This window comes from Suncus etruscus, chromosome 10, assembly GCF_024139225.1.
Source record: "Suncus etruscus isolate mSunEtr1 chromosome 10, mSunEtr1.pri.cur, whole genome shotgun sequence".
NCBI lineage: Eukaryota > Metazoa > Chordata > Mammalia > Eulipotyphla > Soricidae > Suncus > Suncus etruscus.
In genome coordinates, this window is record NC_064857.1 from 67,184,161 (window position 1) to 67,210,932 (window position 26,772).

The 26,772-nt window shown below is 43.7% G+C and overlaps 2 protein-coding genes across 2 annotated transcripts in view; one reads left to right on the top strand and one right to left on the bottom strand.

The window, feature by feature from the left end:
- KDSR (3-ketodihydrosphingosine reductase) overlaps window positions 1–26,772 on the top strand; it is a 425,889-nt gene that overhangs the window by 369,407 nt on the left and 29,710 nt on the right. The gene's annotated exons all lie outside the window — the stretch shown is intronic.
- Window positions 1–26,772, bottom strand: part of PHLPP1 (PH domain and leucine rich repeat protein phosphatase 1) — a 246,530-nt gene that overhangs the window by 35,723 nt on the left and 184,035 nt on the right. The window contains exons 7-11 of the mRNA XM_049782068.1: window positions 24,175–24,377; window positions 21,490–21,550; window positions 18,184–18,279; window positions 16,295–16,450; window positions 119–319 (exon numbers count right to left, since the gene is read on the bottom strand). Of these exons, the coding sequence (XP_049638025.1) occupies window positions 119–319; window positions 16,295–16,450; window positions 18,184–18,279; window positions 21,490–21,550; window positions 24,175–24,377 (717 nt within the window). The remainder of the gene's footprint in view (window positions 1–118; window positions 320–16,294; window positions 16,451–18,183; window positions 18,280–21,489; window positions 21,551–24,174; window positions 24,378–26,772) is intronic.

The window sequence follows — 26,772 nt, forward strand, 5'->3', positions numbered from 1 at the left end:
GAACAAGTGTCAGTGAGGATAAGCATGACATGAACTGGGAAAGAAAAACATTTCCTTGGTGTGAAACCCTTTTCTGAGAGGTGGCCCAGTATCCTGAGCATACCATGGTCACCATTACCTGGCAGGGAAGCTGTGCAGGCGGTTGTAGGCCATGTGCAATATCTTCAGGCGGGGATGTCCTGTCAACAAGGGCACACACTTATCCGTGAGGTGGTTGTTGGTCAAATACAATTCCTGGAGGACGCTGCTTGTCTCTTCAGAGAGTGTGGCTGGAGGAAGCATTTCCAGTTTGTTTGCCGACGCGTTCAGGAATCTTAGGCTACAACAAGAAGTTTCAACAAAATCATGTTCAGCAGCCATACCTGGAGGCTCCTCAACAAATCAATAAATTTTCTGAAACCTGTGAATAACCAGCTCCTCCTTGATCTAGAATGATGAGCGCTCAGCCTAAATTTATGTAGGTGTTAACTCCAAAGAGAGCCATTTTGAATTTTATGGAAGCATAAAACTAATAGGAAGTCATTTTAAAAGCTCTTCTATTAATGAGACCGTGGGGCATGGGTAACAATATGGCCAAATCACAGAGCAACATAATAAGTCCTTTTTTGGTGTAATATCCAAAAATCTCCTGACATATATTCAGAGTTGCAGGAGATCATTTACTCTGTATTATTAAGGAAAAAAAGTTATGGAGCCAGAGGAATTTCACTAAGGAATCTGAGGGAAACTGTACAAAAGAACAGCTGATACAGCATGATAGAATTCAGAGTCAAGCAAAATGCACCTATGACAGCAGAAGGGGAAAGGGCAAATGTTCTGACTTTAATCTGGGCACTAGATAGCACACATGCATTGATTTTGAGAAAATTCACTTATGATTTGACCCCTATTCTGTCATTGTATTCTACTTGGATAAGCTTTACATTAAAATAAAAACAAGGGGCTGAAGAGATAGCACAGCAGTAGGGCGTTTGCCTTGCAAGCCGTTGACCCAGGACCAATGGTGGTTCGAATCCCAGCATCCCATATGCATGTCAGGAGCATGCCAGGAGTGATTTCTGAGCACAGAGCCAGGAGTAACTCCTGAGTGCTGCTGGGTATGGCCCCAAAACAAAACAAAAAGATAAAATAAAATAAAATAAAATAAAAACAAGACACCTATGTTACAGGTCATTTGAAAGACTGCAAAGGCAATAGACAAAATTTAAAATGTTTTTACACCACAAGTGACTGAGGTTGCCCAAACCAGTGTAATACTGGGGTCAGAGCGAAAGCACAGTGGGTAGAGTGTTTGCCTTGTATGAGTCTGACCCAGATTCAATCCCTGGCATCCCATATCATCTATGTAACTTCTGAGTGCGGAGCCATGAGTAACCCCTGAGCACCACTAAGTAAGTGTGGCTCAAAGGAGGGAGGGAGGGAGGGTGAGAGAGAAAGAGAGAGAGAGAGAGAGAGAGAGAGAGAGAGAGAGAGAGAGAGACAGAGAGACAGAGAGAGAGAGACAGAGAGAGAGACAGAGAGAGAGACAGGGAGAGAGTGTGAGAAAGAGAGTGTGAGAGAATGTGAGAAAGAGAGAGAGAGAGAAAACCAGTGCAATACTTCTGCACTTTTAGAGTAGCAATAAATACAAAGCTGAAAAACTGAAACAGGATCCTTGCAGTGGTGAAGTTCCAAATCAGAGTGAAGAGAACAGAAGAGGAGGGTGGGAAGGGAAGTGGAGGAAGTGGAAAGAAAAAAGGAAGAGGGGAAGAGAAGGAAGAGAAGAAGGGGCAGGAAATGGAGGGGAGGGAAGGAGAGAAGAGGAAAGGGAACTGAAGTAGAGGGGAAGGGAGAGAGGAAGGAGGGGAGGGAAGAGGAAGGAAAGGGAGGGGAAGGAAAGGGAGAGCTAGAAGGAAGAAAATGGTGCACCAGGTACAGTTAATTTGATTCTGGAATTGGAAGGTGACTATATTCAGGAATTATCGCTAAAACTGTCACTCACAGCTCAAGGTTCTCCTCAACCTTGCCACCCCACACACTATTTATACACCCCACTACTATCCGAGGGAAAGCGCTTCCCTAAAATAGAACATTTTCCATTAAAGAAACACGGATTCCGTTGACATTAAAAAAAGAAAAAGGGAAGTTAGAAAAGGGTTGTACAGACCATAAATAGTCATGGGAAATTCGAGTCGCGTGTGCACCGGAGAAGAAAATAAAGCATCCCCGGGGCTGCTGAAACGGGTCTGAACTAGGAAGGAAACCAGTTTCAGAAGCATCGTTCTTCATTTTTATGAGTTTGTTTCCTTAGGGCCCATATACATCCCCTGATTTAAGTACCCCGTTAGGAACTTCTTCAGAATATCATTAGGGAAACTTAAAATGTATTTTTATTTTTTGTATTTTGTATTTTTATTACATTTTTTATTATGTATGTATTTTTATTATTTTCTTTTTACAATATCCTAAACCTGGATTGGCTCAGAGATGGACAAGCTTATTCAACTCCAATTCCTTTTTTTTTTTTTTTTTTTATGGTGGTGATGGTAGAGTTTGTGCCACACCTGGTAGTGCTCAAGGGACCAATATGGGTGGGATGCTGGGGATTGAACCCGGGTGTGCCACATGAAAGGCAAATGCGCTTCCTGCTGTGCCTATTGCTCTAACCCCTGGAATCAAAGTTTCTGAGGATAATAGATCTGGGAAATGGAAATTCCAGACCCATCCCCTTATAGAATGCAAACTCTTGTGTGTCAGCCTCACAACATTACAGGACACAATTGCTGAGTCCAGAGGGTGTATGAACCTTACTTTCAGAACACCCCAAAGAGCAGAAAGGCTGAAGTAACCAGTGTGGTGATCTTGACCTTGCATTTCTCCCCTGCAGGTGTTGAGATCCTGACCAGCAGATGCTGTTTGATGTCTCATCACCACACACCCTGCTGCCATGGGGACCACGGCTCTTCACCTAACCTCTATAGTTCTCCATAGCCCAGAGGTGCCGTGCACCCTCTTTCTCAGAAGCAAAGACCAGTGGCTAGCAATGGTTACACCCGAATGAATGAAAGTGAGAAAAAGTCAAACTTAAGGGCCAGAGTCATACAGCAGGGTAAGGGGCCTGCCTTGGACACAGTTGACCCGGTTTGATCTCTGGCACTGCACAACTTGGATACTGCCAGAAATGATCCATGAGCACAGAACTAAGACAAAGCCCTGAGCATAGCCAGGAGTGGTCACCCAAACAGGTGTGGCCCCCAAAAATAACAATAAAAAAAGGCAAAAGAGTCAAACTAAAGTGCCTGCCAGCCTATTCCTCCAGGCCTTTCACCAAACAAAATTCAACCTTGAGGGCCTGGGCTGGATTCTAGAGGAAGAAGTGGCTTTGTAGGTAGGAGGCACACAGAACCCCAGGCTGGAGGCTAGGCCACTCAATCCCCAATGCCATAATACTGTGTGATTACTGGTGTCCTGCAAACAGGAGTGGGACCTCACAACAGCAAAGGGCAGGGTTGGGAGATGAGGGGATATTGAAATGTTAAAAAGAAAACACCGTGACCAAGTGTTTCTCCAAGGACAGAACCGCAAAGACTCTTTTCTCTCCAAATGCGAGTTCAGGCAAGGCTCCCTGGACAGTGAGGCCCAGTGAGCACAATTCCCAGGCTCAGTTCCCAATGTCATCATCACTTAGTGCTGGAGGCTTTTCCTTAGCAGAGAGCGAAAGACACGAAACTCCAGCGCCTGCCCCAAAAGGCACCAGCGTCAAGTTGCCCCATGGAGCAGGGACCAATTGGTGTGCTGCTCTTGGAGCAAATGTCCCTGTTCTCTGATGCTCTGGGCCCTCCTCTAGCCCACTGAGGTCCTAGTTTGGGTTTTATTCTTTAGCAGTTTCTAGCCCATTTGAAAATTCTATCCTTGGACTTAGTCCCAATCACTTTTCTCTCCTTGTGAGCACCAGACTTGTGCTCTTGGGTTTTCTGACTGTCACTGGTTTTCTGGGTCTGTCACTATTATAAACACAAACGGTCCTGTTCTCAGTCCACCAAAACCCTTTTTCATTTGTGAAAAATGTCCTGATGTCTGGCCCCCATTCTTCCAGAATTCTCAACCAAAAAGCTCTTAGACTTTCTTTTTACATCATAGCACTTCTGATAATTTTTCATCTGTTTTTACCAGGCTCAAAATATCCTACCCTCTTTTTATTGTTTATTTTGGGAGTCTGGCAAAAGAAAAAGTGCTCAGGTTTTGCTCCTGACTCTGCACTCAGGAATCCTCCTGGCAGTGCTTTTGGGGAGCCATTTATATGGGATGATAGCAATGGAACCTGGGTCTTTCAAGCAAGTGCCCTTCCCACTATCTATCTCTACTCTCCTCACACATGGTCTGTTGTTTAAATATCTAAAGTCTAAAGTCCACGTGTTGGGTGAGGGCTTCCTCAGAATGGCGCCTCTAGCCCCTTCTGCCAGCAGGTCTGAAGAAGGGTAGTAGCAGCAAAATAATTCACAGTCAAAAGTTTCATCAGAGTCAGCTTGTTTTATTCCAAGGCCCTGTCTGCCATGTGTTTTTCCTCACATGGCTTCTACGCTAAAAAAAAATTTTTTTTTTGGTTTTTGGGTCACACCTGGCAGCATTCAAGGGTTACTCCTGGCTCTACACTCAGAAATATCTTCTAGCAGGCACGGGGACCACATGGGATGCCGGATTTGACCACCATCCTTCTGCATGCAAGGCAAACGCCTTACCTCCATGCTCTCTCTCCAGCCCCCTATGCTAAACTTTTTGCCAAGCAGCTTCTTCTTGCTGCTTCTTCTCTGGGTTCTCCTACTCTTTTCTCCTCCCTTTCCGCCAGGCAGACTGTCTTATAGTCAAAATCACGGACCCATTCCAGGTGTAGGCAGGTCTGATCATCCAGAAGGGATTAATATAAGCATATGGACCCCCCAAGCCAGAGTGATTTCTCAGTGCATAGCCAGGAGTAACTCCTGAGCATCACCGGGTATAGCCCAAAAACCAAGAAAAAAAAAGACTAAACCTCTCACACTAGTACTAGCTATCACTCAGTTCTCATTTGGGGGGGGGGCACACCCAGTGGTGCTCAGGGGTTACTCCTGGTGCTATTCTCAGAATTTATACCTGGGAAGCTTGGGGGACCACATAGAAAGTCAGGGCTCTGGGACCGGAGAGATAGCATGGAGGTAAGGCGTTTGCCTTCATGCAGAAGGTCATTGGTTCGAATTCTGGCATCTCATATGGTCCCCTGAGCCTGCCAGGAGCAATTTCTGAGCGTGGAGCCAGGAGTAACCCCTGAGCACTGCCGGGTGTGAACCAAAAACCAAAAACCAAAAAAAAAAAAAAAAAAAAAAAAGAATGTCAGGGCTCCAACTTGGATCAGCCACATGCAAGAAGAAAAGCCTCCCTGCTGTGCTATCACTCCAGCCCCTTAACATTAGTGGCTTTTTTTTTTTTTTTTTTTTTTTTTTGGATTTTGGGTTACACCCAGGAGCACTCAAGGGTTACTCCTGGCAGGCTTGGGGAACGATATGAGATGCCAGAATTCGAACCATAGTCCTTCTGCATGCAAGGCAAACACTTTACCTCCATGCTATCTCTCTGGCCCCAACATTAGTGGCTTTTAAGGAGAACAGAACAACTGCTTCGTAGACATTTTCTCAGTGTAGAGATGTTTGATATCTTGCCACCTTCAGTAACAAGTCAGGTTATTTTGGACCAGTTCTATAAAGAAGTGGAATGAAAGAGTTGGTTCAAAAGGCCGGAGAAAAGCTTTGCACTCAGGCATTGTGGGTTTGGTCTCTGGTCCCTGCCATGCTCCCCTGTGCATCAAATCAGTAGTGTCCCTTCGTCTTCATCCTCTCCCCCAAATATGCAGAAATTCTGTGCCCTTATATCAAAGAGCAAAGTTTCTACCCACAGATAGTCTGAACAGCCAGGGGAAGGTCACACAATTACAGAAGACAGGATTCTGATCATGGGGCATTTGGAATCATCAGAACAGAGCTGAAGGCCAGGAATTTCCAAGCTTAATAAAAATCTAGAACAACAGTTTCTGGTCACTCATCTATGAACTGATCCTGATGGAGTTTTTATTGACTGATCTGCCAGCTGGGTGGCACTCCAGAGGTGTGAGAGCAAAGAAAAATGCTGGTTTAAAGATTCTGAACACAACTCTGAGAAACACCATCTTCCCTCAAGCATGATGCTTACAGCAGCAGAAGCTCCCAAGACAGCTGTTTCCACTTTGGGAAAATAACACATACATTGTAGGTGACTGAGCTCCTTAAAATGCCAGGAACATGCCTTTGAAAAACGCACCAGTTGTCGTGGTCAACTGGTTTACCACTCCCCCCAATTTCTGTTCTTTCAGCGTCCTTGGTATTTCTACATGTCCCTTCTGAGTCACTAGAACTTATGGTCTGGAACATGACTAATATTCTGGAGATATTTGATCATGATAGGTGATCCATGCGCACACACATACACTATTCCACCTTGCACTGTGCCAGAGAACAAAGAACAGATGGAGAAGGCCACCCACAGCAGGATTCCTACCTCGCCTTCAAGAGCCCACGTGGTCCTCAGATCTGTGTAAGAGTATCCAGATGTGAGGTGGCTCTGGAGATTTCAGGAAGAACTGAACCCTGGGTGCCCCCTCACTCATTCCTTTTGGCGATCCCATGGGGAATAGCTACCCCACCCTTGTCCATCTGCTGTGACTGCTCATTTGAAATTGTTTGTGGAGAAAACTCTAGAATCCCAACAAGAAAAGCAGCAGAATGTGAGCTTGAGACTAGTTAGACTCAGAGTCGAGTATCAGCCAGGTTGCTGACGGACCCAAGTCTGCAGGGAACATTACGTGAAAATCAGAGTCGCTGGCTCAGCAACAGATGGTCCAGCACATCTCAGAGCCATTCACAGTTTTGACTTTGAGCTTCTGATAGAGAGTAAAAATAAGTAAAGTTCTCAAAAATAAGTCTCGAGGATAAACTCAAAGACTAAAATGGCTAATGTGTTGTAAGAATTTTTGTGCCTGGGGGCCAAAGCGATAACACAGCTGGTAGGGTGTTTGCCTTGCACACGGCCAACTGGGGTTCAATCACCAACATCCTACATGATTCCCCGAGCCTGCCAGGAGTGATTTCTCAGTGTAGAGACAGGAGTAACCCCTGAGTGTCACCAGGTGTGACCCAAAAAGCAAAGACAAAAACAAACAAACAAAATAATTTTCGGGTCTGAAAGACAGTATGTTTTGGGGGTAAGACACTTGCCTTCTATATGGCTGAGGGTTCAATCCCTGGCATTCAGGTCCCTCTAACACAGAACCAGGAGAAGCCCTTGAGCATTGTCAAGTGTGGTCCTCAACCTCCCTCAAACCCATCAAAAGAGAATTAAAAAAAAAACTGGTTCAGACTTTTCTGAGGAAGAAAAAGATATATACTGAAGGTAATCTAATTTAAAGACAAGTGATTGGCCTCTTTTACTTGGCTAACAAATAACAGCCTGATACTGGATAATGCTGTTAATAGGTATTATTCTAAAGCTGTAAGAAATAACAAACAGGGCTGGAGAGATAGCATGGAGGTAGGGCATTTTCCTTGCATACAGAAGGAAGGTGGTTCGAATCCCAGCATCCTATATGGTCCCGGGGGCAATTTCTGAGCACAGAGCCAGGAGTAACCCCTGAGTGCTGCTGGGTGTCACCCAAAAAACAAACAGGCAAACAATAAAAGAAATAACAAACAATATCATACAATTAACACTATGCCATAGGTTTGAGCAAGATTCAGAGCTAAAGAAAAACTCCCAAGGGACAATCCAAGTCCAGTCTCTCCCTAATTCATTCTTCTGATAGTCTGTTTGCAGCTTCAAAATATAAATTATACTCAGAGCATAAAACAAGCTTATATTTTTAACTACAAAGACTTATAGGGCCCGGAGAGATAGCACAGCGGCGTTTGCCTTGCAAGCAGCCGATCCAGGACCAAAGGTGGCTGGTTCGAATCCTGGTGTCTCATATGGTCCCCCGTGCCTACCAGGAGCTATTTCTGAGCAGACAGCCAGGAGTAACCCCTGAGCAGCACCGGGTATGGCCCAAAAACAAAAACAAAAACAAAAAAAAAACAAAAAAAAAAAAAGACTTATATTCAGGACCTTTTCTCTGTTGTATAATCAAACACAGACTGGCTACAGTGATGTATTACCGCACACCAAAAAGGCCGTGACAAAGGGCACATCCATGTATTTTTAAAATCGGTATGATGAATCAAACTAAAGAGCAGTGCAGAGTTTCCTAATGCTTGGGACCAGCTGCCAAGCACACATGCGTGGATGTGTTTTCAGTGACTTCTCAGGACTATCATTCTCCTTTGTTTTTCCTCTCTGAAGCTCCCTTTCATTACAAATTAATTTTCAACTGCTCTAGACAATCAGGCTCTTGAGAATAATCATAATATCTAATCATGTATCCCCCTCGACCCTACCCCCAACACAGAGACTAACTTTAACATGAAACACAGGATAAGTGCTGGTCACATTGTACTAGGTAAATGGAAACAACTCATACTTGAAAACCATCAGACAGAAGTCTGTGCTGGATTTTTTTTTTTAAAGAACCCTCTTCAATACTCGCTTCCTGGGTAAAAGGGCTCCCACAACTGTCCATCCCTCCACCCAAACCAAATACATCCCTGAGTGCAGAGCCAGGAATAGCCCCTATGCACTGCTGGGAATGGCTCAACCCCCAACTTAAAATAATAACAATAATAATAATAATAATAATAATAATAAGTTAGGCTTGACTCCTTTCCCTGTGGAGAATTATAAGTTATCTTATAACCTGGTACATTGGTTTGATTCTTTCATTAAGCTGCTAAGTGGGCAAAATTTGGATTCAGTCTTTTTTTCCTTTTTGGGGGTGGGTGGGTCATGCCTGGCAGAATTCAGGGGTTACTCCTGGCTCTGTGCTCAGAAATAGATCCTGTCAGGCTGGGGACCATATGGGATGCCAGGATTCGAACCACCATCTGTCCTGGATTGTTGTGTACAAGGCAAATGCACTACCGCTGTGCTATCTCTCTGGCCCTGTGGATTCAGTCTTATGACAAATATTCACTTCATTCTTTACAGGTCCACACTGAATCTGTATCAATGAATAGATGGATTTAGGTTTTCCATGTCTTTGAGTTTAAAAACATCATCAAGACAAATAACAAACCTAGATGTTTCCCTCTGTGTCAGTTACACATCAATAAGGGCTCCCTGGGTCCTCACCAGCCTAAAGAATGAAACCTCATCCTCTCCTACCTCCCACCTTATTTTGGGGGGGGGGTTGTCACACCTGGCAGCACTCAGGGGTTACTCCTGGCTCTCTGCTCAGAAATAGCTCCTGGCAAGCTTGGGGAATCATATGGGATGCTGGAATTCGAACCACCATCCTTCTGCATGCAATGCAAACACTCTGCCTCCATGCTATCTCTTTGGCCCCACATACCTCCCATCTTTTTTTTTTTTTTTTTTTTGTGGTTTTTGGGTCACACCCGGCAGTGCTCAGGGGTTATTCCTGGCTCCATGCTCAGAAATTGCTCCTGGCAGGCACAGGGGACCATATGGGACGCCGGGATTCGAACCGATGACCTCCTGCATGAAAGGCAAACGCCTTACCTCCATGCTATCTCTCCGGCCCCATACCTCCCATCTTAAGATCAACTGGTGTGCTGGGTCAAAGATGTGACTTTGATACTGGCTGGGAACAAAGGCTCTGGACCTTCTCGGAAAAGCATCTTCCTCAGTCTTTTGTGGCCCTTTGATTTTTATTCCTGAAATCAAAGCAGGGGGCTCAGAGACTCCCCTTAAGGCAGCTGCTCTGCAGGTGTGAGGCCTCCTGATCCACTTAGCTCTTTTCCCCCTAAAGAGGGCACTGAGAGCACAGCTCAGGAGGATCCCTGGGGGATGACAACCCTGTGTGATCCCCTCAGCATGTCACAACTGTGTGAGTTCCATACTCGCAAGAACTGTGACTGAGAGGGGGGAACACACAGGGCGATTCCCAGTCAGAACAGCAACAGCACAACAGCAATGAAAGGAGAGGGAACAGGGAGTGGAAGATCAATAAATCCCAGCAGGAGTTTGTGGCTTCACCCAAATCTGACATCAGAGTTAGTAAGCTCAGCCGACACCGCTCCTGCTCCTCCATGTCTGCAATGTCCTTCGGTGCCACAATGCAGGCACTCAACTTCCCATGTGGCATGACTTGAAATACTCCAATTCATGCACATCCTTCCTTTTATGCCTCACAGAATCCCCTGGAAAATGAGCAAAGGACATCACAGTCCTGAGCACCCAGGTCACAGTCACTGGGAACAGCCTGATTTACAGCTGATGCCCAAACACCTTCTCGCCTCAACAATATGAACTCCCTGACCAGGAGTTTCGCACCAAAGAGACCTGTGGCACCTTCCTGACTGCATGTATGAGGAAAAGAAAAATGACAAACCCATCCTCACAAGATCAAACCCTGAGAGATGAAGAAAGAACGGTCACTCGTTTTTGGAGCATTTTGGTGCAAATAACCTACTTTACTAAAGCAAGGCTTGGTTTAGACTCAGACATGGTTTTAATCTCACACAGAAAAAACACAGAAAACCTAAATTTATTTGTTGATAGAGATAAAGTGTGGACTCGTTGAGAATGAAGTGAATATTTGTAATAAGACTGAATCCAAATTTTTCCCAGTTAGCAGCCTATTAAAGAATCAGACTAATGCACCAGGTTATAATATATAACTTACAATTCTCCAAGGAAAAGGAGTCAACCGTAAATTATTTTTATTTGAAATTCTTGGGGAATTTTAGGCCATACCCAGCAGTGCACAAGGGCTACTCCTGGCTCTGCACTAAGGGATAACACCTGGCAGGCTTAGGGGACTTTATAGGATCCGGAGATTGAACCTAGGCCAGTTGTGGGCAAGGCAAGTGCCCTTCCTGCTTTACTATTTCTCTGATCCTAATCCTATATTGTATCTAATAACCCACATAGGCCTAAAGCAGGGGTCTCAAACTCAATTTACCTGGGGGCCGCAGGAGGCAAAGTCGGGGTGAGGTAGGGTCGCGTAAGAGATTTCACACACACACAAAAGTCCTTAAACGTCATTATTAACAGTTCTAATTATTTCTTCTGAACATGAATAGAACACTGAGTGAAGATCGTGAACAGTTCTGAACATGGCATCTTTTGCCTATTCCTTGCTGCCAGAGACTTGACAGCGCTTCTCACATATCTGAACCACATTTGGCTTTAGAGAGGAAGCAGTTGAGACCTTCAGTATGACTTGAAGATGATCATCATTAAGTCTAGACCTGTACTTTGATTTATTGAAGTTCAGTGTGAAGAATAACTTTTCACACAAATATGTGCTCCCAAAAAAGGCACATGGTGCGCTTGAACATTCGGGAAAGCTCAGGGAAGCTGGGGGGCAATTCCCTCCAAAACTGCCCATGCATGTCTGCTTTTCCACTAATCTCCCTGAACTTGGCTTTGAGAACAGAGTTGCATTGCAGGTCAATGAGCTCCATTTGAAGCACAGGAGGGGCATCTTGCACATCAAAGGAAAAGGGGTCCACAAAAATTTGGAAAGTGGCTCTGTGCTTTTTGATGTCTGCAAATCTGTGATCAAATTCCTTCTCTAGCTTAAAAATAGCATCAACATATTTCTCACCACTGAATGGTATGCCTGCATCCACAAGTTCCTTGCATGCTGGGAAATGGCAAAGGTTTGTCTGAGAGAGCTGGGATTTCTATAACACAAGTTTTGTGGAGAATGCTCTCACGTTGTCATAGGAAGCACTGATAAGCTGCCCCAGGCCTTCTAACATCTTGTTTAGTACATTCAGCTTATGTATGATGTCAACAAGAAAAGCTAAATCCATGAGCCATTTGTGATCACTCAACTCAGAAACAGCATTCCCATCCTTTTCCATGAAGGCTTTCACTTCTTCTATCAACTCAAAAAATCTTTTCTGGACATTTCCCCTGCTGAGCCAACGTACCTCGGTGAAATAGAGTATATCTCCCTATTCTGACTCCATTTCCTCTAAAAAAGCATGGAACCTTCTGTGCTTTAAGCCCCTGGATCTGATTTGGTTGATGCATTTCACAACAATAGACATCACCTTGTCACACGGCAGGCATTTACTGCAAAGGGCCTGCTGATGGATAATGCAGTGAAGAGCAATGGCCTTCTCTACACCCTCCTCTTCAAGTTTTTTTTTGAACAAGTGCCACCAGTCCATTTTTCCTCCCTGTCATCGATGGTGCTCTATTGGTTATTATTCCAACAAACCTCTTCCATGGCAAACCTGCATTCTCAATGGCATCACACAGATGCCAAAATATCTCATTAGCAGTGGTCTGGCCATGCATTGGAATTATTGTGAGCAGCTCCTCTGTCAATTCAAAATTGCAATCAACACCACGGACATAAATTGTGAGCTGCGCAGTGTCTGTTATATCTGTGCCCTCTTCAAGAACAACTGAGTATGCATCAAAACATTTGGCTTTCTCACACTTGATAAATGTCACTTGACATATCAGAAATGCACTCTGCCACAGTGTGGGCAGAAAGGCTGATTTTGCTAAACTGACCTTTCTTTTCCGGACAGATAATACTTGCAGCCTGTAACATGCATTTTTTAACAAACTCTCCTTCTGTGAATGGTTTCCCTGCCTTAGCAATCATCTCACTAACTATGTAACTAGCTTCGACTGATGCAACATTCTCTTTGGTTGCTTTCTTGAAGAAATTTTGTTGCCTCATTAGACATGCTTTAAGATTGGCAACCCGCTTGGCTCTCTCATTTCCTTGATATTTTGCACATTCCTCAGCATGTTTAGTTGAATAATGGTGTTTCAAGTTGTATTCCTTGTGCATAGCAACTTTCTCTGAGCAAATAAGACATGTGGGGATGCCCTTGTGCTCAACAAAGAAATACTGCGTCTCCCACTTTTCCTGAAATTGTCTGTGCTCGTCATCAATCTTTCTCTTCACTGCAGGCTTTGATGAAGTCATGATGAAGGTATGACAAAATCTAATTCTGTAATAAACTTCTCTCCCTTCTCTCCCTTAGGCCTCCGATAATGCAAGGGACGGTAAGTAGGAGTAGCGGAAATGACGTCTGTGCTAGGCGCAAAGTATTCGCGATTATTCGCTTACCAAATATTCACAATAAAAAATCGCATTAGTAAGAAAAAATTGCATTAAATATTCGCATACCCTGAACGGAACTGCTCAGGATATGTGAATGTTTAATGCGATTTTTTTCTTACTAATGCGATTTTATTGCGATTATTCGGTAAACGAATAATCACAAATACTGTGATATTTGAAGGCTGACTGCGAGCCAGAAAATGTTGTACGGAGGGCCTCAAATGGCCCGCGGGCTGCGAGTTTGAGACCCCTGGCCTAAAGTTCCCCATATGCTCCACACTATACTTTGATATAAGTAAAAGCAAAGCCAATTCTTTCAATGATCTTGAATACTGCTTTGCTGTTGAGGGGATTATAGAGGATTGGTCAATTAAATTAAAATAATCCATCTTTCTCACAATCCAATTATTTCTCCAAAATTTCCAGTAGGAATTCGTTGCAAATTAATATTAAACATAGTAATTAAATACATACTTTTTTCTGAATAAACAAAACAGAATCAAAGGAAACAAGTGCTAGAAATATTCTCAATCCTGATCTGTGTGAGGATTGTTCTGTCAAAAGTCACTGAGTAGCGGCTGGAGCGATGGTACAGTGGGTAGGGCATTAGCCTTTCATGTGGCCAACGTGGGTTAGATCCCTGACATACCATATGGTCCCGAGCCTGCTTGGAGTAATTTTTGAACACAGAGCCAGGAGTAACTCCTGAGCACTGCTAGGTGAAGCCTAAAAAGCTGAAAATAAAAAATGTCATTGAGTAGCAAGAAAACTATTTACTGGGGCCAGAGCAATGCACAGCGTAGGGCATAGCCTTGCATGTGGCTGACCTAGGACGAACCACAGTTTGACCCCCCAGCGTCCAATATGGTCCCCCATGCTGAGGACTCCAGCATGCAAAACCTGTATTCTTTGAGCTGTCTCCCTGGGCAAGTGTAGACCTTTCTGACAAAGTCAGACCTTTCTGACATAATCTTAATAAAGATTTTCAAAATGAAAAGGGAAGAGACAAAAATAATAAGAGACTGGGAGTGAGGGAAGTGTTTCAAGTTCCTTGCATTTATTTTTCTTTTACTCACCAAGCAAGGAATCAACCCAAGAGCCTCATCCCTGCAAGGCACAGGCAACAGCACCACCGAGTCATATCCGCAGCCCTGAATTTCCTCATGTTTTCTACCACTCACTCTGCACATAGTATTGGAACATCTTGTTTATCCGAGATACAGTCCAAGATGCTGAAGACAGAGTTACGATTAAGCACAGCTACCAAAGCCAAAAGAAAAGTAGGGGCCAGAACAATAGTACAGTGTGTGTATATATATTTATATATATTTATATATTTACATATATATGTATATATACATATATAATATGTATATAGTGTTCAACTTCCAACACCATATGTGGCATTGAACACAGAAATCAGGTTAGTCATAAGACAATCAGTGCCTTCGCCCCTGTGCTATTTCTCCAGCTCCTTTGATGGTATTCCAAGAGAAGAGGATTCACCATTATTTCATTTTCCTAGGGAAGTACATAATTTAACTTCCAATCTTTCTCCTTAGGTCCACTAAAAGATAGCTCCATGCTATCTCAAGTTCTGGCCACTCACAGAACAGCCTCAAAATGGGTCAGCCAACTATGGAGCAGTTGAATGTTAGGGGCAGTTCTGAAGCAAACCCGATGTTCCCAAATGAATCCATACTGAAGAGTTACATACAAAAAGCTTTTTTAAAAAAGAAAGCTCTCTACAAAGCAATTCTTCCATAAGAATCAGATTCATTTGCTGTTCTAACTATAAGTCCCCATCTACCAAATAAAATATACTGAGGAGCTTTATTATGCTGGCTTGTTTCTTCAATGGAAAGTTTATTTAAGTGCAAGTGGGGGGGGGAATCTTTTCCTTTTCTTTTTTTTTCTTTTTTTGCTTGTTTTTGGGCCATGTCTGGTGACACCAGAGGTTACTCCCGACTATGTGCTCAGAAATAGCTCCTGGCTTGGGGGACCATGTGGGGCACTGGGGACTGAATTCAGGTTTGTCCTGGTTCAGCCACATGCAAGGCAAACGCCCTACCACTGCACTACTGCTTCGGCTCATGGGGAGGAACTCTTATCGAGAGAAGGACTGGCTAAAAACAAAACCAAAAATGAAAGAAGAAGCAAATCCTAAGAAAAGTATCTCTGATCACTCCAAAAGCCACTGATATGCAAAACTTAGTGCAGAGTCAACCAGAGGTATTAGTGTAACCAGTTTTCATTCTATTTGGGATATTTCTTTTTTGCTTGTACTTGTCACTCATGGACTGGAAGTACCTCTGGATTGGTTCCTTACCCCTACTTGTTCTCCACCCATTGAGGTGGTCCATCTCTTCCTTGAGTCTCAAGAGAAGTGGCTTGTGGTTTCAGTTCTACAGCTAGCCTGTCTGCCTGTCGGTTCCTTTGCCTACTTGCAGAGAGCTTGTGGTGGGAGTTTCCTGAACCTATTTTATTCTCTTCAACCTTGTGTGGATTAATTGCTGTGCCACCATTGCTTCCAGCCCCATTTTCCCAATCCCTTGGGATTGGAACAGGAGGTTTCTGCATAGTCATGCAAGTTCTGAGCTGGGGGCTCTGCAGGCCTGTCTGCTACCTGCATCCCCAGGGGACAGGCTGGTCCTCCTCAACCCACTTCTCTAAGAGGGACAGTGTCTCGCATCACCCTACTGAGGATCCTGCAGGTCGTACTCTCCTACCCCCAATATCCACCTACGGAGCATCATCAAATAGATAGAAAATCTCAGAAAATCTGTAAAAACGGGTCTCAGCTCACATATGATTTATAGCATAGACATTTAGGGCTGGAGCGACAAGACAATGGGTAGGGCGTTTGCCTTGCACACGGCCGACCCAGGACTGACTGGATTTGATCCCAGCATCCCATACAACCCTCAGTCTGTCAGGAGTGATTTCTAAGCCAGGAGTAATCTCTGAGTGCTGCCGGGTGTGGCCCCAAAGCCAAAAAAAAAAAAAAAAAAAAAAGTTGGATATATGTTTTCATGGATACTCCAGTCAGAAATGTATGGTCATGGGTGAAAAGGGCAAGAAAATATCAGCTACGTATGGTACCTGTCGGCCTTCATCAGCAGGCTGGGTGGAAGCTCCAGGAGCTGGTTGTGCTGCACATCCAACACCTCCACTGAGGTTCTCTCCAACCTCTCAGGCAGCCGCAGCAGCTGGTTATGTCCGGCCAGCAGCTTCCGGAGGCTGCTATTGCAGAACAAGCTGTGTATAAAGTCAAGAAAAAAAAAAAGAAAAGGAAAGAAAGAGGGAGGGAGGGAGGGAGGGAGGGAGGGAGGGAGGGAGGGAGGGAGGGAGGGAAGGAAGGAAGGAAGGAAGGAAGGAAGGAAGGAAGGAAGGAAGGAAGGAAGGAAGGAAGGAAGGAAGGAAGGAAGGAAGGAAGGAAGGAAGACAAGTTACTGGGTGGCAACTTATTGGGTGGTGACTGTGATGGAGATTTGGGACTATAGAAAACAAGTGGACCCTGGGTCCTGTATGTTGAGTCTCAATCCCAATACCTAACCAGGGGTCCTCAAACTTTCTAAACAGGGGGCCAGTTCACTGTCCGTCAGACCATTGGAGGGTCTGACTATAGTAAAAACAAAACTTATGAATGAATTCTTATGCACACTGCATATGTCTTATTTTGCAATGAAGAAACAAAACAGATACAAATACAATATGTGGCCCGCGTGGGCCATAGTTTGAGGACCACTGAACCAGTATAGTGCCTGGCAGGAGGGAAAAAAGGAAAAAAGGGGATGGAGGGGAGAAGTAGGCAGATGCATTTTTTCTCTCTCTAAAACCATAAACTCAGTTGGAGCAACTGCAACTTGTTTCTGAAGAATGTGGGCTAAATTTCAGTATTTCCCATATTTTACAAAGAGAGAAGACAGACAACTGATGAAAAAGAGCATTTACGGGGGGCCAGTGAGGTGGCGCTAGAGGTAAGGTGTCTGCCTTGCAAGCGCTAACCAAGAATCAGGACCAAGGTTCTATCCCCTGGTGTCCCATATGGTCCCCCCAAGCCAGGGGCAATTTCTGAGCGCTTAGCCAGGACTAACCCCTGAGCACCAAATGGGTGTGGCCCGGAAAAAAGAAAAGAAAAGAAAAGAAAAGGAGCATTTACTTAAGGAGCTTGGTTGAGTGAAAGCACAGACCTCCCAGAACAGGCAGTCATCTAGCCTTGTTTGTTGGTTTGTTAAGACAAGGCTGAAAGGTGGGGAACCTCTGAAGGCAAGGCCTCTGGGTCTGTGGGGATATGGTTTCCCTCCCTGGGATATGTCCCCCAGCACTACAAAAAATAATTCCTAAGTACAGAGCCAGGAGTAACTCCTAAGCTATGACAGGTGTGGCCTCCAAAAAACAAAATTAAAAATATTTTTTTTTTCAAAGTTCCATTTTGAGGAAAGTTAAATAAAAACTCTTACAAGGTAGACAGACAATATTAAGTCCCTGTATAAAAGTGAAAAATTCATAAGGAATTAAGATGAAAGGGCTGGAGAGATGGTTCCAAGGGCCAGGGTGCGTTTGGGATGCCCAGATTAGATCTCTTACTCAGTAGGAGCTCCAACATTAAAATTGGAAATAGCCCTTCGACAGGGTTCCGTGTGACCACCCTCAACAAAACGGAAAAACATAAAGTTACACAGGAGAACCAACTGTCCTGTTCCCTGATCTCTGAACCTTCATTCTGACTTTTTCATAAACTTGCATTAACCAATCTCACCCACTACTCCCACCCGCCACCTCCAAATGTCTGGTTGAGAGTCAAAATTACAATCAATTCTGTACCACAAGGTACAAGTGTTTCACATCAGGACTCACGGGAGGGAAAAGATCCTAAATATGTTCCTAGACTCTTTCAGGGGTTCAGAGACAAGTTACACACTGGGGATCAGCATTTGAAAAATGTATTATGAAATATGAGATCCTTCCAGCTGACCCTCACTACTCACCGGGCAGGCAGCTCGGATATCTGATTATGGGCAATATCCAGCACTTCGAGCTTACGGCTCTCACACACCCATTCAGGCACATTTTCTAAGTGGTTCCTAAAGGTAAGAACATAGTCATTTCTTTGAATGGAATTATGGTTCAAATTCAATTATACACAAATGTAAGACACTCAGTGAAATACCAAGTAGAAGCAGAATAGGCAGAAGAATTTGCACAGTCACTTGTGATCTTTGCACGAGAAGTTATGGAAAGGAATAATAGAGAAAAAGGGAAAAGGGACAGTTATATGATCTGTACTATTTCTGAAGTTAAAAAAAAAAGTCTGGGGCCGGAGATAGCACAGCGGTAGGGAGTTTGCTTTGTATGCTGCCAACCTGGGACGGACCCAGATTCGATCCCCAGCATCCTATATGGTCCCCCGAGTGCCAGGAATAATTTCTGAGTGCAGAGCCACGAGTAACCCCTGAGCACTGTCAAATGTGGCTCTAAAACCAATAAATAAATAAACAAACAAATAATCCAACTGGGGCTGGAGCAATAGCACGATGGTAGGGCATTTGCCTTGCATGCTGCCAACCCAGGACCAACCTAGGTTTGATTCCCCGGCATCACATATGGTCCCTGAGCCTGGCAGAAGCAGTTTCTCAGCATGGAGCCAGGAGAAACCCAAGTGCTGCCAGGTGTGACCCAAAAACAAAACAACAACAACAAAAAACCGTCTGATACCAAAAATTGCTATTCAAAATCAAAAACATATTAGGTTAGGGAGAAGTCTTATGGTGGAAGAAAACAAATAAGCATAATATACTTCAAGTGAGGTTAAGGAGTCAAATGGTAAAGTTTTATTTCTCCAATTATCTTTTTAACCGGGATCATTAAAATACTTCTCATTACCAGTATATCTGATGTGGAAACAGACATAGATAAACAAAAGAAGTGGGAAGTAGTTTTAAAAGTAGTAGTAGTGAAAAAGTTAAACTGAACATAAGGCTGGAAATTAAAGAATTAACTTCACTATTAAATATTGATAAAACATAAGTAAAAATAAATATCCAAGCCAAATAAAATCATGAGACCCAAAGTTCAACAACCAAAATTAAAAACAGGTCTATAAGGGCTGGAGCCAAAGCATAGTGGTAGGGCCTTTTTGCCTTTTGCGCGGTGATCCTGGGCGAATCTGGGTTCCCCTGTAGTTCCCTGAGCCTGCCAGAAGTGATTTCTGAGCACAGAGCTAGGAAACTCCTAAAAATCCTCTGCCAGGTGTGGCCTCAAACCAAACCAAACCAAACCAAAGCACCCCCCCCCCCCCCGAGCACACACACACACACCCCACACACAAAGGGCCTATAATGCCCTATAATGCTGGCAAGCTGGGGGGTGGTGGGTGGTACATGGAATGGACTCTGGCAACATTGGTGGAGGGATGTTGGTAGTGGGATTGGTCCTGAAACATGATATGTTTGAAACCCAACTATGAATAATTTTGTAAATCAACTTGTTTAAATGAAAAAGTTAAAGAAAAAATGACAGCAATTCTATGAAAATAGGATGCTTGGAACAAGGGTACTTTGAAGCAAAGGTGAAAATCATTGTGAAGTTGAGGTAGCTATAGAATGTGGGATTTAACCATCGAGCTCATTAATTTTGTTGTATCAGCTTCTCAACTGAAATGCTAGAAAGGTATACTCAACAGAGAACAATGAAAACTCCTCTAAGTGATATAAAAGCCACCCAGGTCTTAGAACCTGAGAGCTTCTAGGACACAGGGCAACATTGCCAAGGAGGACAGTTGGGTTCCTGGAGAAAAGAACCACTCACAAAGGCTGCTCAGGGTCTCCAGGAAAACCCTGTGCCAAGTGGCCCCTCTGAATGACAGGAAAACTGATTCACTTTTTGACCAATGCTAAAATCTGTTCAGCATCTTTCCACCTTCACATGCAAACCTCACTCCTGCCAAGACTGTTCTTTTTTTTTTTTTTTTGGTTTTTGGGCCACACCCTGTGATGCTCCGGGGTTACTCTTGGCTATGCGCTCAGAAATCGATCCTTGCTTGAGGGACCATATGGAATGCAGGGAGGGGGTGTGTGAACTGCAGTCTGTCCTAGGTCAGACATGTGCAAGGAAAACGCCTTACTGCTGCGCCACTGCTCCAGCCCCAAGACTGTTTATATTTAAAGATGACCCCAAAAAAGGGCAAGTGATTCAGGTAAGGTTTGACTCCACATTCATTAAGCAAAACTGGCATGAATTCAGAAGGTAACCAATGAAGAATTACTCATGACTATCTATAAATCTTGAATAAAATGGTAATAAATGGTCCTTGAAACAGCTCAATTCTGACATATTCTTTCCTAACAAAGATCAAAAGTATTAATAAAATAGCAGACGCTGAAGCAAGCCTCACTGATAGCAGTTTAAGATTATGAACATTTTCATAGGGAGACATAAATTAGATGTGTAGCTGAAGTCACTTAATCAGAAATAAATGAAATAACAGAAGAGTCAGTCAGCAACAAGAGCGTATTAAACCTTCTAAACTAAATAATAACTTAATGCCCTCATTGGAGATATAATAATTTTCACAAGTTTGTCACTGTACTTCTTTTGTTTTCTCTTTTTTCTTTTCTTTTCTTTTTTTCATAATTTTTGCTCTCACTTATCTGGAAACAAATGTTTTACAACAACTATGTCAACTGTATGATACATGCTTTTTAAATAAAAATTTTAAAATAACTTGGAAAAAAGATTATGTTTAATTTGGGTGAATGTATATGTTGTGTCTTTAGGGCAAAATTTACTAGAATATTTTTGAGAACTGGAAGAAATAGGATTAGGAACCAGGTAGAGAAAGAGATGATCTGTCTAGAATTCCTATTGGGTAGATTTAATGGCTACTTTTCCAAGCAAGATTTAGGTATAAAATAACAAAGGGAAGAAGAAAAAAATTTAATGCAATACTAAAAAATAAAAAACATACATTTCAGTAAACAGACCAATGTGGTTAATAAGAATAAAGAGTTACTAGCTTGTCTGGCCACCTGAACCGGAGTGACAGGACAGTGGGAAGGGCATTTGCCTTGCATGTGGCCAACTCAAGTTTAATCCCCAGCATCCCATATGGCTCTCTGAGTTTGCTCTGAATGCAGAGACAAGAGTAACCCGTAAGCTCCATAAGTGTGGTCAGAAAACAAAATAAAACAAAACAAAAGAAAAAAGAAACAAAACACCCTTAAGCTCCAACAGAATTATCTAAATTATTTTTAAATAGATTCTCAAGAATGTTGCCCTCGGACTAGATTACTCACCTTGAAACATCCATGTAGGACAAATAATTTGGAACTGGGTAAACATCGAGTTGAACAAGTTCTAGTAGGAGGAAAGAAAACACATACACAGAAAAACATTACAAGTGACACAAAGCCTTTCTTTGTGTGTAGAAGATCATGACTGGGCTTTATTCTCCATTGTTTGGGAGAGGAAGTACAATACATGCATTTGTCTAACTTTAAAAATACCGAAAAAGAACAGAAAGAAAACTTTGAGTTTAGTCACAAGATCTTATTCAGAGATTGGAATCTAGCATTCTTTGTTCTTTTATCCTTCCCATTCACTTTTGATGCCTCTCCTCTTGTACTTGCTAAATTTTTGTTTTGTTTTGTTTTGTTTTAAGTTTTGGGGCCATACCTGACAGCTGAGGGGTTACTACTGGGTCTGCAGAAATCACACCTGGCGGGCTCGGGAGACCATATGGGATGCCGGAGCTCAAACCCAGGTTGGCCATGTGCAAGACAAAAGCCCTACCCGCTGTGCTATCACTCTGCCCCCCAGTTCTTGCTGAATTTTATCTGGAAGACCGACAAATTGAAGACCATATTTTAAACATTCCAGGCTCCTTTCAGAAAGCCAAATAAATGCATTCAGACTTTGGCCTTTTCCACTGTGATACTACTGAGGCAGCACTTTCAGGAAGGGTCACAAGTGATTTCAACTTAAATTGGAAGGGACATTGCATGGAAGGTTTCACCTTAGTGGATGGTTTCTAGTCAAACCCTGCTTCTCTCCACACTTGGCACGGAGCTCTCGACCCATTTGCCCACGGTGGCACTGGCGACTGAAGCTAGGCCAGTCTCATTCATATGCTCCAGTCCTTCTCTATCCTTGAGTTTAAGTCCCACCATGAGAAACTGAGCCATAACCCTCTCTCTGAACTCTGGGGCCTTGCTCACACCAAGACCATAAGGAAAGCCTGGGTGGGCCGAGTGAGTAGTGGGTGCCTCTCTCCTCCACATGTCTCCTTCATGCGATTTCCCAGAATCGTTCCTGTCACTCCTTTCTTCCCCTCAGGAGCCCCCAAAATTCTCCACTTCTAACTGTGTAGTTCTACCAGTGACCATCATAATTCATTCTCTCTCTCCTCTGTCTCTCTGTCTCTCTCTTACCTGGTGGTAGTCAAGGCTTACTCCTGACTCTGCACTCAGGAACCACTTCTGGTGGTGCTTAGGGGACCATATGGGATGCAAGGGATCAGCCATGTACAAGTCAAATGCCCTCCTCACTGTTCTATGACTAAGGACCCACATCTTGCCAGTGTCTAGCTAGCAGGTCCCATGGTCTTCAGATTCCCCATCTTCCCCACCTGAGAAACACTCAGGTTCTTTCCTTTCAAACCCGACTTTGTGCCTCTACCTAACCAGTTCCTAACCATTTGGAGACCTGCTTCAGATGCTGTTTGTTTCTCCTGAAAATGACAACAAACTCATTTTAAAAATCCTTTCTCGGGGCCAGCAAGGTGGCGCTAGAGGTAAGGTGTCTGCCTTGCAAGCGCTTCGATTCCCCCAACCCCCCATCCCTTATGGTCCTCCCAAGCCAGGGGCGATTTCTGAGTGCTTAGCCAGGAGTAACCCCCGAGCATCAAATGGGTGTGGCCCGGGAAAAAAAAAAAAACAAAAAAAAAACAAAAAGAAGGGTGGTGATCGAATGTGGATCAGCCACATGCAAGGCAAACATCCTACCTGCAATACTATTATTCCAATTCCCTAAAAATCCTGTCTCCTGGGGCTAGAGTGATTGCACAGTGGGGAGTACCTTTGCCTTGCATGTGGTTGACCCAGGTTCAATCCCTGGCATCCCATATGGTCCCCAGAGCCTGTCAGGAGTAATTTCTAAGCGTAGAGCCAGGAATAACCTGAGTAGCGTCAGGTGTGGCCTAAAAGCAAACAAACAAAAAAATCCTTTCTCCTTGAACCCATCCACAGTATGCAAAAGTGTATTTGAATAATGTTCAATTACAGGTAGTAAATATTTTTTAATGCAATTTTCTGATTGTAGGGAATGGAAATCTTCACTTTTTGCAAACATATGCCCTTTGAATTTTTTCCTTTATTCTGTGGTACTGGAGATGGAACCTAGGACCTCACAGATGGGCCCTGGAGGGACATTTTCTTCTTGACAGGGACTGAAATTCACTAGTCCAGAACAAGAAATCTCATTACCAGAGTACAACTCTATTTAGTGCTATAGGATCCCGAAAGCATACACGTTGGGTATCTCTTCAGTTAGTTCCACCGTGAATGGAGCGTAAAATCTGAGTCCTGGAATGCAATTCAGAACGGTTCTCCCTTTGCCTTTTACTTCCCCAAATTAAACACAGGCTCCAGATTTCCAGTCCTTCCAAGGCAGCCCAAGAAGAGCTTCCTCCCCTGCTCCCTGTTGTCAAGTAGCGGCACCAAATAAAGTTTAGGATTAACTAATCACATCTCAACATAGAAACACAAGGAGACAGTCTTCAACTCTGAGTCCTTTCAATACCAAACCAGCCTTTCTTTGTTTTTTTTTTTTTGTTGTTTGTTTGTTTGTTTTAATACCAGGCAAAACTGGAAACTTCTATTTTATTACATCTGCAGAGAGAGAAGTCAAAGTGAGGCAGAGATGATGGCATCGAGACATTCCTGGACCCCAAGGGACAGTTCAAAGCAGTGCCAGGCACGTACCGTTGGAGGTGGCATAGAGCGCTTTCAGGGAACTGCCGCTGACACTGAGCGTCACCAGCTGATTCCGTTCACAGTGCAGAACCTCGAGGTTGCTGAAAACAGCAGCGTTGAGATCACCGAGCTTATTGTCGCGAAGATCAAGTTGGGTGACATGCTGGAGGAAGTCAACCTCATTGGTTACAAGCTTCCTGATTGCATTCAGCCTGAAAGGAGAAGGAAGCGCAAGGCCGAGAATGATGAGTGGAGGCACCAGAACATGCCAAGTCTCTCTCTCTTTCCTCTAGCCCTAGAGTCATTTGAGGACTGTGTTCTACTTCCCCATGAGCTCCTTAATCTCAGCACTGTTCCTCAACTGGCCAGATCCACTCTGGCTATTCTCAGCTCTCAGTGCACAAAATCTTAACCTTGGAAGTATATTTGGAGACACAATTTAGATTTATTTTCAAAGAATCTGGTTGAAAGGACACCAGAAACAAAAGCCAAAAAAAAATTTTTTTTCTTTTCTTTTCTTCTTTTAGTTTTTGGGCCATACCTGACAGCACTCAGGGGTTACTCCTGGCTCTGTGCCCAGAAATCACTTCCGGCAGGCTCTGGGGGACCATATGGGATGCTGGGGATTGAATCCAGGTCTGTTGCATGCAAGAAAATGCCCTACCTGCTGTGCTATCGCTCTGTTCCCAATTTTTTAAGCAGGTTACAAGACACTGAATATTTTTGTAAGAGAGAGAAAAGAGTGAGCCAATATATCAATAGTCATATAGAAGGAAATTTAAGGGAACATTTGGGGAAGAAAATCGAAATTCCATTTATACCCAAAGGAGTAAAGCTAATATCTTAGTTTTGGGATAGGTCAGAGCCAATGATTTAATCTCAAAACTACCTCCATCTTTAAAATACTGCATTAAAAGAAGAAAGTGCAGAAAACCTTGGCACTTGGCAGCATCTATGGTTTACATAGCATAATAAAACAATAAGGGGCCAGAACAATAGCACAGTGGATAGGGCTTTTGCCTTGTACTTGGCTGACTCAGGTTTGATCCCTGGCATCCCATATAATCCCCCAAGCCTGCCAGGAACAATTTCTGAGTGCAGAGCTAGGAGTAACTCCTGAGCACTGCTGGGTGTGCCCCCCTCCCCCCGCAAACAAAAAAAGGGGCTGGAGCTATGGCACAGTGGGTAGAGCATTTGCCTTGTACAAGGCCAACCAGGGTTCGATCCCCAGCATCCCACATGGTCCCCGAGGACTGCCAGGGACAATTCCTGAGAGCAGAGCCAGGAGTAACCACCCAGACCCAAATAAAATAAAATGAATGTGAAAATAAAATAAAAGTTAATGGTAGAGACCCATTACCAAGTTTAGACCAGAGCAAGGCTGAGGGCAAAACTGGCAGGACTTCAGTCTTAGCACAAACCAGCAGGCTCCTGAGGCACCCCGTGGAGGGAGGCCTCTGTGGATGAGCAGAGAAGCAAGTAGTAAAGGATCTAGGAACCATACTACAAATACACTTTTCACTTCAAAAGGAGGCACGACAGATGTAAATCTCAACTCCGACTTTGCCAGTTCTGCCCAGCTCTTTTACAAATACCCTGCATGTCCAGTAGAAAGCCCGCAAAATGTGAAGACTATGCATTAAGAGGAGAGTTGGGGCATAGAAAAACAACTGTTGGGCCAGATTAATAGCACAGTGGTACGGCATTGCCTTGCACGCAGCCAACCCAGGAAAGACCGGATTTCAATCTCCGACATCCCATATGGTCTCCTCAGCCTGCTGGGAGTGATTTCTGAGGGAAGAGCCAGGAGTAAATCCTGAGCACTGATGGGTGTGGCCCCCCAAAAAAACACATAAACAAACAAACAAACAAACAAAAGAACTGTCTTGGCCAGAGCCATAGCACAAAGGGTAGGCTGTTTACCTTTCATGTAGCTGACCTGGATTCCATCCCCAGCATCCCAAAAGGTTCCCCTGCCAGGAGTGAGTTCTGAGCTCAGAACCAGGAATAACCCTGGGTTATTACCAACAGATATAGTCCCAAAAGCAAAAAAAAAAAAAAAGGAAAGGAAAGAAAAAGAAATGGTCTATCTTGAGTTTCTGCCTTGTGAACAAAGTCAAGTTGGAGTAGCTGAGTTATTCACAGCAACATCATAAGGCCCCAATACACTGGCTGACAGCAGGAGCAAGCCTCCATTCACAAGCACCCTCAGCAGGTGGTCACTTCTCATGTCCCCCAAAAAGGATTTTTTTTGAAAGTTCTCTCTTACATTCTACATTGCAGTATTAAAACACTGATATCAGCATAGTAATTTACTTATTTCCAAGTGCTTACTAGCTTACTAGAATGTATGCAGAATACAAAGAAAAATCACATTTTGGATACAGAGGCTGCAAGATTGAGAAAATGCCTCCTGTTCTCCCTACCTCACACTTCAATTACCTTCATAACTGGCATTTATCTACTTCATTTGAAAACTCCCCCTAATAGTTTCACTGTAAGAACACTTAAATAGGGAGCAGGAGAGATAGCATGGAAGTAAGGCATTTGCCTTTCATGAAGAAGGATGGTGGTTCGAATCCCAGCATCCCATATGGTCCCCTGTGC